The sequence below is a fragment of the Pelobates fuscus genome, chromosome 5 (genome assembly GCF_036172605.1).
Source record: "Pelobates fuscus isolate aPelFus1 chromosome 5, aPelFus1.pri, whole genome shotgun sequence".
Classification (NCBI taxonomy): Eukaryota; Metazoa; Chordata; class Amphibia; order Anura; family Pelobatidae; genus Pelobates; species Pelobates fuscus.
In genome coordinates, this window is record NC_086321.1 from 274,941,320 (window position 1) to 274,955,149 (window position 13,830).

Genomic DNA, 13,830 nt, shown 5'->3' on the forward strand with positions numbered 1-13,830 from the left:
CAATAGTGTTAAACCCACCATTTAGTTTGCTTGCCCCCCACTTAGCTCTCTTAGAAGGAATTAAAACTCACCTTAATTCCAGCGCCGCCCCCTTTGTGACATCAGAGTTGCCGATTTTTCCCATGGGGAAAGCATTGGATTTGCTAAAATCGGCAAGGGGCGGGGCCAAGCACAGTTTTGGCCAATCAGAACCTCCTCATAGAGATGCATTTCTGAGAAAAATTCAGCATCCCCATGCAGAGCATGGAGACGCTAAACGGCAGTGCTGCCTACTGTGCAGCACTGAGCCAGGAAGCACCTCCAGTGGCCATCTGCGGAGTGGCCACATGGAGGTGTCCCTAGTGGCAATGTTAACAGTTTTCATGAAAATGCCTGAAGCCAATTATTATACTCACCAGAACAACTACATTAAGCTGTAGTTGTTCTGGTGACTATAGTGTCCCTTTAACCTGCAAACCTTTCCTCACCTCCAAGCAGAGCAGCATTATATCAAGAGGGAATAGGATAGTTTAGGTCCTCCTTTGTGGTTGATCACTGGTGTTAAACAGGGAGTCTGCTAGTACCCATACACTATACCATGACATATATAATATAACCCTAAACACATATCTATCTCACAATTAAGCTAAAAAAAAAAAAATAAAAAAAAAATAAAGGGATAATAAAGATCATTTTTTTTTTTTTGTTCCCCAAATTTCATGGCGACTATATAACATTTCAGAAATAAATTATGTAATGTCTTTGGTGCCTCGTCTGCTCCAGACACATTTTTAAAGGAATTCCATTTTGAAGAGTATGGTAAATGCCCACTTTATTTAATGCAAAAGAGACACAAGCCTTCATACATCACCACAGTAAAAATGCCCAATATTGCATGTGTTGATTGTGGACACAAGATAACAAGCAGAGCAAGTGTACGTAATGCCAGTCAAAATAAAAGTCCACATTTGCCTAAATAAAGCCTTAAGGTTCAATGTGATTTCTTTGCATGGCAGCAAAATGTGCCTTTTAGCTATTTAATTCAGTACTGAGGAGAAAAAACCTTCCAAGCATAAGCCATTTTAAGAACCTCCTTTGTATCAAAAGCTGATTGACATACTGAATACATCAAGCTTGATAGTCTGTGTTATCAAGGGAAAGAACAGGTTTAACAACGTTATCCCTGGTGCAAAAGTTGAATTACAATTTAAATGAAATTTCTGATTCCAGGCTATCTAGACAGTTTAAAGGGGGGAAAAAATGGAGGAAAAGGGTTAAAACAACACTGGGAAAATGCATCCAGTAAACAATGATATTTATTAATATGTGTATTTTCATTGTATATTCGGCCCTAGCATTGCTGATGAATGCTAGCTTAAGTGAATTTAGAGATATAGAAAGCATCGCTGAATGTTAAATTAAGACTTTGCAGTGGAATCCAACTTTGTGAAGTCTAAAACTCTGAAATATCAATGAATTATGGATAAAAGGAAAAATTATATAGAAACAGGAATATGTTGGTTAAAAAAAAAAATATATATATATATATATATATAAAAAAAATTGGTTAGGTGTGTGTGTATGTACATAATGTACATAATATATATATATATATATATATATATATAGATATATATGTGTCTTGAGAAACTGAAACGTCGATGTATGATTTGTGCTGAATAAAAGCATCTATACTTTCTACAGACCCCAGAGTGCACTCGTCTTCATTCCTGTATTATGCTTGGAGTTAGCACCGGGGCATTCTAAAGACCAGGGGATACATCTTTGAATTCCTGGCACTTATAGTATTCCTTTAAGATGCAGAACGCTACAAAACATCTATTGATTTGCAAAAAAAAAAAAAACTGTATAAAATTGAGGAAGAAAAAATACAGCTAATTATTTAGGGCAATTAATCAATGTTTTCCTATGGGGAAAAAAATCTGATGCTGGATGTCCTCATGCGACGTCCAGCATCAGATACCGGAACAAAGCTCAGTTTCGATGCAGGAAGCGCCTCCAGTGGATGTGTGGGATAAAGCCACTGGATGCAGACAATAGCCACACTGCACCCAGACCACTTAAATTAGCTGAAGTGGTGCGGGTGTCTAGAATCTAGAGTCTGTAAGCACAACAAGCGTTTCTGACTGTTGTAGTTTCACTTAAAGCTTTGAGTAAGATGCTGATAAATCAACTGCAAGCCTCATATACCCTGTTCTAAACGCAATCAAGACTGTTCATATAGAGAGATTTGAAACCTACTAGCTAGCCACTCCTTTTACACACACACACTATGCAAACAGGCAGTTGGACAGATTTATACAGGATTTAAAAAAGGACATTAGTTACCCAGACCAATTTATCTCAATGAAGCGGTATGGGCACCATGTCAAAACCCCCCTTTCCCCTTTCAACTCTGCAGTTATGATATTAAGCCAGTCTTTAGCATGGTAAAGTTTCATGGTAGTTGTACAGAGAAAACCACTTTTTGAGCACCTCTGTCATAGACAAGAACAATAGGTTCCTAACTAGTCAAGCCTAAAACAGACTAATCTGTGCACGGCACACACACACACACACACACACAAGCCCATGACACAATGCTACACAAGGATACTGGAATGCTTGGCCCTATACAAGGTCAGCAAAACATTAAGAGCTTTAATCAAGAACTTAATAGACTAGTGCAAAACAACTCTAGAAGCTAATTCCAGGACAATAACACGTGATCATCAATTTAGATTATACAAAGATGATGTGCTATCCCCAATGCTATTCTGCATAGCCTAGGGCTCAACCCTCTTAGCCGGATCGTCATAAAGAGTGGATACAGATACAGGTTCAAGAGTGGAGCTACGATCTACTGCATATGACCGACATCAAGCTGTATGCCAAGAGTGAGCGGGACATTGACTCACTGATCCACCTAACTAGGATATACAGCAAGGACATCGGAATGTTGTTTGGACAAGATAAGAGTGGGAGGATGATTGCAAAAAGAGGGAAGGTGATCAGAACAGAAGGAGTTCAAGTACCATAATGTAAAATAGATGTAGAAAAAAAGCTACAAGTACCTAAGGGTACCACAAAAGAGAGGATAGTAACATCGAAGGACTTCCAGAGAGTGAAAAAGGTCTTTAAGAGTCAGCTCAATGTCAAAATCAAGCTCCTAGTCATCAAACATATGCCCTGCCAGTCATCAGGTAGCCAACTGGAATAATAACCTGGTTTAGGAATAAGTTGGTCACTATCAATGTCAAGAAAAAAAAAAAAAAAAAAAAGATAGGGTCGCACTCAGCCACAATATACCAATCCAGGGTGCTACTGATAATGGGTCAGCAAAAAAACACATAAAATATACATGAAAAGAAAAAATATCAGGCACTCACTGTGATTGTATCCAGGAAGATTTATTTGCAATGTTTCGACCTGTGAAGGTCTTTATCAATGTCAAGACGCACTATGAATGGAGGATTCCACCTGAAATCTAGCAACCAGAGACTGCACACCAGCCGATGGGAAGGAGGTTGTGGCCTGATGAGTGTCAAGGCCACAGTCCTAGAGCATCCACCAATACATCACGATGATGGCTTCCAAAGATAAACTCCTAAGGGAACACCTAAGACAACAACAGATAGAGGATGCAGAAAAGGAGGAGGTTCCATGGCAAGACTAACTGTAAATGTGGTCTACCACTGTTAGTGGATGTGGCTCAAATAACAAAATCCCACTAGTGGTTGGAAAATGCAGGACTGAAAGACATCACTGAGGTAATAATCCTAGCAGCACAGGAACAAGCATTCCGCACCACATCAAAAGAAGCTGGGGTCTACCACACCAGACAGGCCTAACATACAAGTTTCTGCCACAAGGGAAGTCAGATGTATATTCTTAACAAATGTGGGTGTTTTTTTTTTTTTTTTACTTGTAAAGGTTATAAATATCAAGGATAACAAAGTCCCAGTATACCGGTACCTTGATAAATATGAACCTGGGTTGAAGTAGGATTACTACTTCAACCACTGGCTATTGAAAAGTATGTACAAAGCTATTACTTTACTTTTTATTTTTTTTCTTCTCTTACCAAGTTGCTCAAGGAAGACTCCACTCCTGCCTTTATTATCCTTGTTTGGTTAAAGCTAAAAATATATAAAGGTTTACAGCAAATGCAGGAACTTTAGCGGGATTATCTTTGTTTATTTATATTGCATTTTTCTTTCAAACCATTCGAAAATGAAGAGACCACACCAAACATCATTACTACTACAAACTGCTGTAGTGGTTATGATGCCAGGAATTTGTAAAACCATTTAAGAAAGATATGACAATCTAACTGGGTCCACTGGGCACCTGCAAGAGAATCCAGACATCCCCCCTGACCCAAGCACAGCTGATAGAGGATTGCACTTATTGGCTGAGTGCTCCGAGCTAATAGCACTGTATGACCCTTTTTGACAATATTTAAGCTCAGTGCAAGTCAGTCCATCTGTGGGAAACCCAGGTAGGTTTGCAAGCTGCTTGTAAACAGATTGACTACCTACTCTGGGAGGTCACCAGGGCACTCCTAGCATCATTATCACTACAGCAAGCTGTAGTGGTGATGGTGCTTGGAGAGTTTCTACTACAAATGGGCTATAAAAACGTATTTCACCCGAGAAGCAAAAAAGCCGGTAAGTTGGAACAACAAAGGATAATTTCACTAGGAAAATAAATAAAAATAATATTCTTCTAGTCTTTTTTACATAAAGATTGCAAACATACACACATTTCTTAATAACAGTTGCTTTAAAACAGCCATCCACGCAGAAGTATTAGTGAAACAAAAGCTCTAAATACAAAAAAAAAAAGGTAAGATTCACAGACAGAAATAAAACAAGCACTGATAGTAAAGTGCAAGCTCTCCGATTCAGGGACATTTTGTGTTCTCAGAGACATCATGGAGAATATCAATGCTAAGCATTGCTTGCACAAATATAAATATTTTAGTGATGCTTATTAAAACATGGATATTAACCCTTCCAGCTCTTAGTATGGCAACCAGCTGGCTATTCCACAGCCAAGTAATGGAACGAACAAATATATGGCTATAATAGTTTGAAACCTTTTAAACCGGGCAGAGAGATTTATTAAAGTGTGATTTCCTGCAGTTCAAAGGGTATTTTCGAGATGATTAATACAGGCACACATTCATTATTCATTGCTGTACCTGGATTAATAGAAATGGAACTAGCAGTGAATATTATGGAAATCAGTAGGAGCTTTGCAAATAGAAATGATTTGTTGTGAGGTTCTATTAACCTGTAATTGCTTTTTAACCCTTAAACCTCAAAATAATTTATACACGGAATGCCTTTAATTAACGTCTAAACACTGCCTCCAACCCATCAGGAGAAGTAAGCTATTAGAAGAAAAGAGGGCATGGATGTATTAACCCCTCAGGTGCCCAAGATGAGATAAATGCATGGCTCACACCCCTGCCCCCTCCCATCTAACATGATAGTACAAAGATTAACTTTAGAGAATTCCACAGCTTTCAAATCTTTAATCACAAACCACATATGTAGCTGAATCCATCGCATAAGAGTTCAGCCTCTTAAAATATTACTGCTAATGTACTCAGGTTTGTTAGATACAGATCGATTGATATTTCATCATAAATTATACAGCACAACCTTAGAACAGAATAGCAAAAATGTTACTGCAATGATGTTCTACAGCACAAGAGTACATATATAAGCAAAGCATCAGTAGCCCTCACACACAAGATAATCAAAGCTATTTGTGACTTTAACCCTATCACTCATTTTCAACCATTCCCATTTGTCCATATTAAAATATATTTCTAGTTATTACGGTTTTAAACATGTATTGACTATATAATAAAATTCTCTTTTTTTAACCTTGTCCGTGGCTTATTCGTTAAGGCAGAGAATCTGATGCATTGAAAACTAAATTGCAAAATTAAGATATCTAATTTGGACAAATTCCTCAATATATTAAGTCACAAACTGACTACTTTTTTATTTTATTTATTATTATAATTTGTTAACCGAAATTCAGGGTTTATAAAAAATATATAAAATTACAGAATAAGACATTTTGCCCAAAATAAACATTATAGAGATTGCCAACAATACTCAAACACAGAAGTACACGGTCAGATGACATGCCTATTCCCAAGCGGGAGAAAGGGTATGTGCTTTTTCGTATACTGGATTAGCCATCAAATTAAAGTTAGTATTATCATTGGAAAGTTTGGAGTTTTTCTTCTTGTTTTGCCAAAAAAAAAGTAATGCTACGTCTAGATAAGTGCAGAGTTGCAGAATACACCTAACCATGATGATTGCTAAATTTATCTTACCTTCTCATGGATCTCTAAGCCAACAACTATACAGAGTAGAGTAGGTATAACACACTATGTGCAAAATCCATTAGTAGTTTTCAGAGCCAGAGTGCATGTCTGTGTCTGAGGGGGTTTGGTTAGAATTAGTGCTTCCAGACGTAACCGGGGTTTCCAGTTAGGACCGAAAAAGGCATCTGGGTAAACAGGGGAGGATAGGAGCCTCTTCCAGACAAGAACTTCAGTGGGGAAAAAAAAAAAGGGCAAAACTAATCCAAAAAAAAAAAAAAAAAAGACAAATAATAAAACTGCGGACTTGCACAGTTAAATATTTTAGAATACATATTTATGGTTAATAAAATAGTGAATCAATGAATATTCCATTAGAGTGTCACTACTACAAGCGACACTGGTACTTCAGTTTTCTATAATCTTTACAGAAAACCTCATGCAGACAGAGTTATAAAGTAGGGACTAATTGCCCAGTGTGTGAACCAATTCTTGCTGAAATTGAGTAGTTTACACCCTCTATACATGGCCATTAACCAGCAACTGCCACTTGACAGTTGATGGGAACGTGGGTATCTCATTGCACATGTGTAAGAAAGTCTAAGGAGGATTTCTCAAGGCATATTTCACACATGTAAATTTCACATCAGAGTACAGTGGCAAAGCTCCAGGCAGCTCCATCAGCCAAGAGTTGAAGATGGAGCTATACAGAAAGACAGTGGAGCAGAGCAGAAATTTTATAGTAATTATATCGCCCTTCCTACTTCTTGAAGCATCAGCACGCCAGCCCGCAGCCTTTAGGACCATGCAGAGAGCACTGCCACTGCTAGTGCCCACTGTATCTAGTGATGTGCTTGTGCTGCCACAGGACACTAGGGAAATGAAGCAGGATAATCCTGCCATAAGCAGGACTGTTGGGAGGCCTGTGACACTGTTGCTTTAAACGGACCACTCAATGCAACCAGACGACTTCATCACAACTAAGTGGTCAGGGGGTAGTATATACCTTTGAATTTAAAAAAACAATGCAGTTTTATAGACATGGCAATGTTTACAATAAAGTGCTTAGTACACCACTAGTGGTTTTTAGAAAGAAAGACACTACATGCACTTAAAGGACCACTATAGTGCCAGAAAAACATACTCGTTTTCCTGGCACTATAGTGCCCTGAGGGTGCCCCCAACCTCAGGGCCCCCCTCCCGCCAGGCTCTAAGGGGTGGAAGGGGTTAAATTTACCTCTTTCTCCAGCGCCGGGCGGGGGACTCTCCTCCTCCTTGCCATCGGCTGAATGCGCGGCAAGAGCCGCGCGCGCGCAGCCAGTCCATAGGAAAGCATTGTCAATGCTTTCCTATGGACGCTGGCGTCTTCTCACTGTGAAAATCACAGTGAGAAGCGCGGAAGTGCCTCTAGCGGCTGTCAATGAGACAGCCACTAGAGGCTGGATTGACCCTATTATAAACATAGCAGCTTCTCTGAAACTGCTATGTTTATAGAAGAAAGGGTTAATCCTAGCTGGACCTGGCACCCAGACCACTTCATTAAAGGGAAACTCCAGTGCCAGGAAAACGATCTGTTTTCCTGGCACTGGAGGGTCCCTCTCCCTCCCACCCCCCAATCCCCAGTTGCTGAAGGGGTGAAACCCCCTTCAGTGACTTACCAAAGGCAGCGACAGGTCCCACGTCGCTGCTTCCTCCTCCCCCGCTCCTCCTTCTGCTTACGTCGGCCGGTGGGCGAGACTGATCTCGGCCGCCGGCGAGACCTAATGCGCATGCGTGGCAATGCCGCTCATGCGCATTAGCGCACCCCATAGGAAAGCATTGAAAATTAATTTCAATGCTTCCCTATGGGGAATAGAGTGACGCTGGAGGTCCTCACACAGCGTGAGGACGTCCAGCGAAGCTCTAGCACAGAAAACCTGTGCTATAGAGCAGGAAGTTCCCTCTAGTGGCTGTCTAATAGACAGCCACCAGGGGAGGACTTAACCCTGCAAGGTAATTATTGCAGTTTAAAAAAAAACTGCAATAATTACACTTGCAGGGTTAAGGGTAGTGGGAGTTGGCACCCAGACCACTCCAATGAGCAGAAGTGGTCTGGGTGCCTGGAGTGTCCCTTTAAGCTGAAGTGGTCTGGGTGCCTATAGTGATCCTTTAAGTTTTAACAACCAAGTGAAACTCAGTCATGTGATGTGTGACATTCATGATGACTTTGAACGTCATCAAATACGGCTCATAGGAAATCATTAAATTTAATGCTTTACTATGAAAAGCATTTGACTGGATGCGTTTTCGGCGCAAGTGTGCATCCCAACCCAAATTTTCACAATGAGGAGCATTGGAATGGATGACAAGCCACAAAGCAACATCTCCACAATTACCTTGTGGGAGGCGGGTAGAGCAGCAGCACCAAGACTGTTTTGGCCCTAGAAAAAAAAAAAAGGTACAAGGTTTTTTTTGTTACTAATTTTTACTGAAATTATTGGTGGGGCTCTAAATCTAATATAGGACTAGGAAACTATAGCATTTGCAATACAGGTTTATATTCCTAACACCATAATGCAGGGCTCGACAAAAAACCCACGTGCCAGGTCACCATGGAGACTAGAAGTTTTGCCCTGGCATGTGAGATTTGTCAGCCCTTTACCAGCTGGACAAACAATGCAGCCGGCCGGAAGCCCACCCTGGAGAGCATGGAGGTGGCCGGCTCCTGGAGCGTTGTAGCCGGCTGCATTTGGGGTCATTAAGGTGGTGGCCGGCTCAGGGATCATCGAGGCGGTGGCCGGCTCAGGGATCATCGAGGCGGCAGGCTGGGGCAGCGTGCAAGGGAGCAGTCTACCTGCGGCTCCTCTCTGCTTCCTCATGCTGTACAGAGATGCCAGGAGCCGGAATATGACGTCATTCTGACCCCACTACAGAGAGTGTGAGGGAGCAGAGAGGAGTTGCAGTTAGACTGCTCCCTCGCATGCAGGATGAGCAGGGCTTCAGCTAAAGTCCACTCAGCTCTCCCAAAAGGTGGGGAGGCTGGGTGGATTCAAATGAAAAATGTAAATTTGTGAGAGTGAGAGAAAATGTGTGTATGTCAGTGTGTGTACACGTCTGTCAATGTGTGCATGTATGTCTTTGTCAGTGTAGAATAGTGTGTCAGAATAGAGATGTGCACAGAGCTCACCAAAGCCATGGACTGCCCATGTACCAAGTCAAATGGTGGTCTCTCTAAGAGAAATTTAGACTTTATAGCATAAGCACACCACGTAAATATTGTGGAAGAAATACATTCTCTAGTGTTCTGTTTTGGGGAAGAATATAGTTTCCTCCTTTGACATCTAGAAGAAAATAGACAGGTATGTAAATGCAGCAATTGTTGAACAATGAATGCGCAAGAAGACAGAGACAAAGGACATTCTTGTACCACATCCTGTGCAATGAACACAAGCTGTCCTTATATCTGCCCATCTTATAGCACAATGTGCTACTGGTAAAATGTTGTTCCTTCATATGGATCTTATAAACCACAGATAGGACTATGTCAGGACATGATCGCATTATATTATTACCTAGTTCAAAACATAAAGTAGAAAGGCCAAAAAAAATTAAAAAAACTTGAAACAGGCCTGTTTATTGTACAACATTAAGTTTTCAATTTTAGTACTAAAATGTGTGTAGGGTTTCCATCATATATGATTCTGGATAAGAATTACTGACCTGTCACAGATGGAGTTTATATATAGAGAACCGACCAGCTCAATTGTAAACATACCCCAATGTTATTTTGACCAAAAATTTGCACCTGCCTCGCCAGTTCATCAAAATTTGTCCATTAATATGAATGTTCAAAGAGAACAATTATAAACTTATACAAGCAACTATAAGCACTTTCTTAAATAATAGCATAGGACTGTGCAATTTCTACATCAATAAGCAGATTACAATTTTAGCATAACACTTCCTGAGAGAATTCTCAGTGTCAGGTCTCTGGTGCTTGCCATTCCAATATAGGATTTCCAGTGAATGGTGCCGTTGCATGCTGAAAAAGAAATAATACTATACTAACCTGCAGTAGATGGACTTCTACATCCCTCAATATTGAGCTGGATACTAGTGTCTCCCTCTTCCTTGGCTCTGCCAAGTAGCATCCAGTTTTCCAAATCACTCTGATCACTTTCTGATTCTGTTCCAGTGTCTACTACATACTCATCGATCCTTTCATCCTCAGAACTTCCTCTAATCACCAAGACTTCCTGGATCAGTCCACCTTTATAACTCCTGCTGACATTTAACTGGCCCGTCTTACAACCACTCAAAAGCTTACTGTGAGAACTGCAGGATTTGGGAGTAGATTGGTTTCCTGGTTTGTGTAATACACCCTTCCACTGTAAGGAAGCCTTACTTGCTTTCCTCTTAGTCTTGAGACTGTACACACTATCTTCTTCCATTGTGTCTGACAAGATGATGACCCCAGAGCTATCTGAGATTTCATCATTGTCTGTCACAGTGATGACACTAGAATTTAGTTGCGGTTTCTTCTCTGATATACATTGTTGTGGATCTGCATCGATTTCCTCCTTGTTAGACTCTGTGAGATTTTGGGAATAATGCACCTGGCTGTAGAGGTAGAATTCTACTTCACTGTCAATGCTATCCTCACTGGAAGACTCATCTCTGTACAGCTCATCTTCATATGTAGCTCTGTCCTCATCACCATCATCTTCATCATGAAACATTGTGAAGAAATACCTGAAGTACAGATAAGCACATAATTAACAGCCAAGTAGCTGATAAATAAAGTGAGCAGTAAACATACAAGACATTGTGCCTTTACCAAACTTGGGTTTGAAATTAGACTGATGGCCACTTTGTCTAAACCCAGTGACCCATTCTACTGCAGAAAAATAATTATATATATATATATATATATATATATATAAAAAAACACACTTTTGCAGGATTCTTGCCACCTCAGGGTCAACGAGAATGGGCAACTTTATATTTAAGATAAGTTTGTACTGGGTAAGTCATTTAATATGTACATATTTCAGCCTAATATACTATTTGTATTACTGATGACTAACAAAATTCCACTACTCTGCCCTGAAATGACTATGACAGGAAAATATACCAAAGCAAACAAGTTACATTTTCTTTGACATAAATGTAAACATGTGGGCATGCTTAAAACTAGAGAAGTGTTTCAAAGGGAGGGACCTTTAACAAACACTGAATGTCTTTAAGGATGTAGCTAGTTAAAAGGCACTGCTGTTATTGAACTTACATAGTGTTCAGATGTGGACTTTGCATTCTATAGATAAGCCTATACTTGGGGGTCAGTGAAACACAGTCTCTCTATGGTCACATTCTTGATAAAAATAAATAAAATGAGAATGAGACTTTAGGTGGATGTGATAGGTTGCCCTAATCACGATTCTGTAAACAGGAACATGTGGATAACACCTGCATAGAAGAGCTTATCTAGGCACATAGGCACCCAAAGCGTCCATGATGCACATGGTCTTCTTAATCCCACATAACCCAAATCCAGAGTACTCACTGCAAGCCACACTCTAGCGAGGAAATGGTTAAACTCGATTCGACCCAACCATAAACTCAAGCATGGAACTTCAAGCGTCGCTCTAGTGTACGTCACACGAAGGAAGTACCTGAGTCGACGGAAGATGACGCAACGTTCTACTGTTAGAATTACATAGAATCCTCGTGGCCGCAAGAGGAAGTGAGGCTGGATGGTTGACGTGTTGTCACGTGATAATGTAATTGAAAATTTAACGGGGCAGTCACATGATAGGACTTCGCTGAAGACAGCTGCTTAGAAGGTCTTGTAGGCTTCCCCAAACTCCGGCCCTCCAGATGTTACTGAACAACAACGCCCATGATTCTCAGCCTATTTCATTCATTGAATCATGGGCGTTGTAGTTCAGCAACATCTGGAGGGCCAGAGTTTGGGGAAGCCTGGGACTCGGTCTATCCTCCAAGAGTTTCACCTGCATTATTCTACAAAATGTATTATTCAGTGTTGACGTATTGTCTATAAACACTGTATAGCAGTGAGTCTCTGTAGCAGTATAGGACTATGAAGAGTATACAAAGCCTACAGACAAAAAAAGGAAAATGTATTATTTACCCCTACTATCATGCTACCATGTTGCTTCCTTTATACAATGACCATTTTTCATAATTTCAAAAGTATGTTATGTGTTCAAGCATCATTTTAAAAAAACCAAAATGTACTTACCCAGTCAAGCATATCAATAAAGGAAACTAAAACATAAAATAGAATTTTACGTTATTGAACATATGTAAAATACTCATTGGTTGGCTGATTGAACTTCTTACTCATACACAAATGTTATTCATGTTACAATTGAGTGGATGCTATTTTGGTGAGGGAACATACAAATTCCACATACTGCTGGACAGAATTCTCAGGGCTCACAGAGTGTGTTTGCTTTTGCACAATACAGTTGTGTTGCAGTCCTGTTGCCCACCCCATATGTGCCCTATTAAGGGTTAATTCATTTTTAGGGGCTCATAAAAATACCCCTTTAGGTATCATAGAGGTTTTACCTTTTATCTGAAAGCAGCAAGGTTGATTGTTAGTGTAGGACTCACCTAAGATCAGTGGCGAAACTACTATGGTCGCAAAGGGTTGCAGCTGCAGTGGGGCTCGTCACTCCAGGGGGCCCGGCCTCTTTGCAGACCCCTGCGACCATGGTGCCCGCTGACCATGTAATGCGGACCCGGCGTGTGTGGTATAACTATATAGAAAAAACAGAAAAAGGACACAATGGCGCTAATCTTTACTACAGACTGGTGCAGCTGTAATAACTCAAGTGTAATGCCACCGTTGCTATAATAACCCAAGTGTAATGCCACCGTAGAGATAACTGCCTATGCCGCATTGAAGGGCCCCATTGGGTGGCCCATGATGTTAGGGCCACCCGATGGCATGAATTTCCAGGGAGTCCTGTCAGCGCTGCAACACTTTAATAGCGCAACTGAGCTCCATGTGATGAGTATCTGTGATGTGTATCTGTTTGCATGTGTGTCTATATGTGCATTTCTATTTCTGCATATCTGTATGTCAGTGTTTGCATATGTATCTGTATGTGTGTCACTGTTTGTATCTGTATGAGTGTTATACTTTTTGTATCTGAATGTTTGTCTTTAAGTGTCTGTGTAGCTGCATGTGTGTCCATGTGTGTTTGTCTGTTTATCTGCATGTGTGTCTCATAACTGTCACCCTTACACACACATTGTCACTTCCTTCACCCTGACACACTCACAATAACTCCCCCAATCCTGTCACGCACCCAGGCCATACTCACTTCCAATCACTCTGCCATGTTCACCCTATCACATTCACCTTTTCTAGCATTGTCACAATCATTCTCCATTACTCTGTCACACTCTCCCCCTTTCACCCTATCACATTAACCCCTCCAATTGTGTCATACTCATCTCCACCAACCATGCCACACTCACCCTGTGTCTGG

At 40.6% G+C, this 13,830-nt stretch overlaps 1 protein-coding gene across 1 annotated transcript in view; it reads right to left on the minus strand.

Annotated features, from left to right (window-relative positions):
- The window catches only part of ZCCHC7 (zinc finger CCHC-type containing 7), a 129,610-nt gene extending 117,654 nt beyond the window's left edge, over nucleotides 1-11,956 (minus strand). The window contains exons 1-2 of the mRNA XM_063457269.1: nucleotides 11,871-11,956; nucleotides 10,377-11,059 (exon numbers count right to left, since the gene is read on the minus strand). Of these exons, the coding sequence (XP_063313339.1) occupies nucleotides 10,377-11,046 (670 nt within the window). The 5' untranslated portion in view covers nucleotides 11,047-11,059; nucleotides 11,871-11,956. The remainder of the gene's footprint in view (nucleotides 1-10,376; nucleotides 11,060-11,870) is intronic.
- Nucleotides 11,957-13,830: the final 1,874 nt, after the last annotated feature.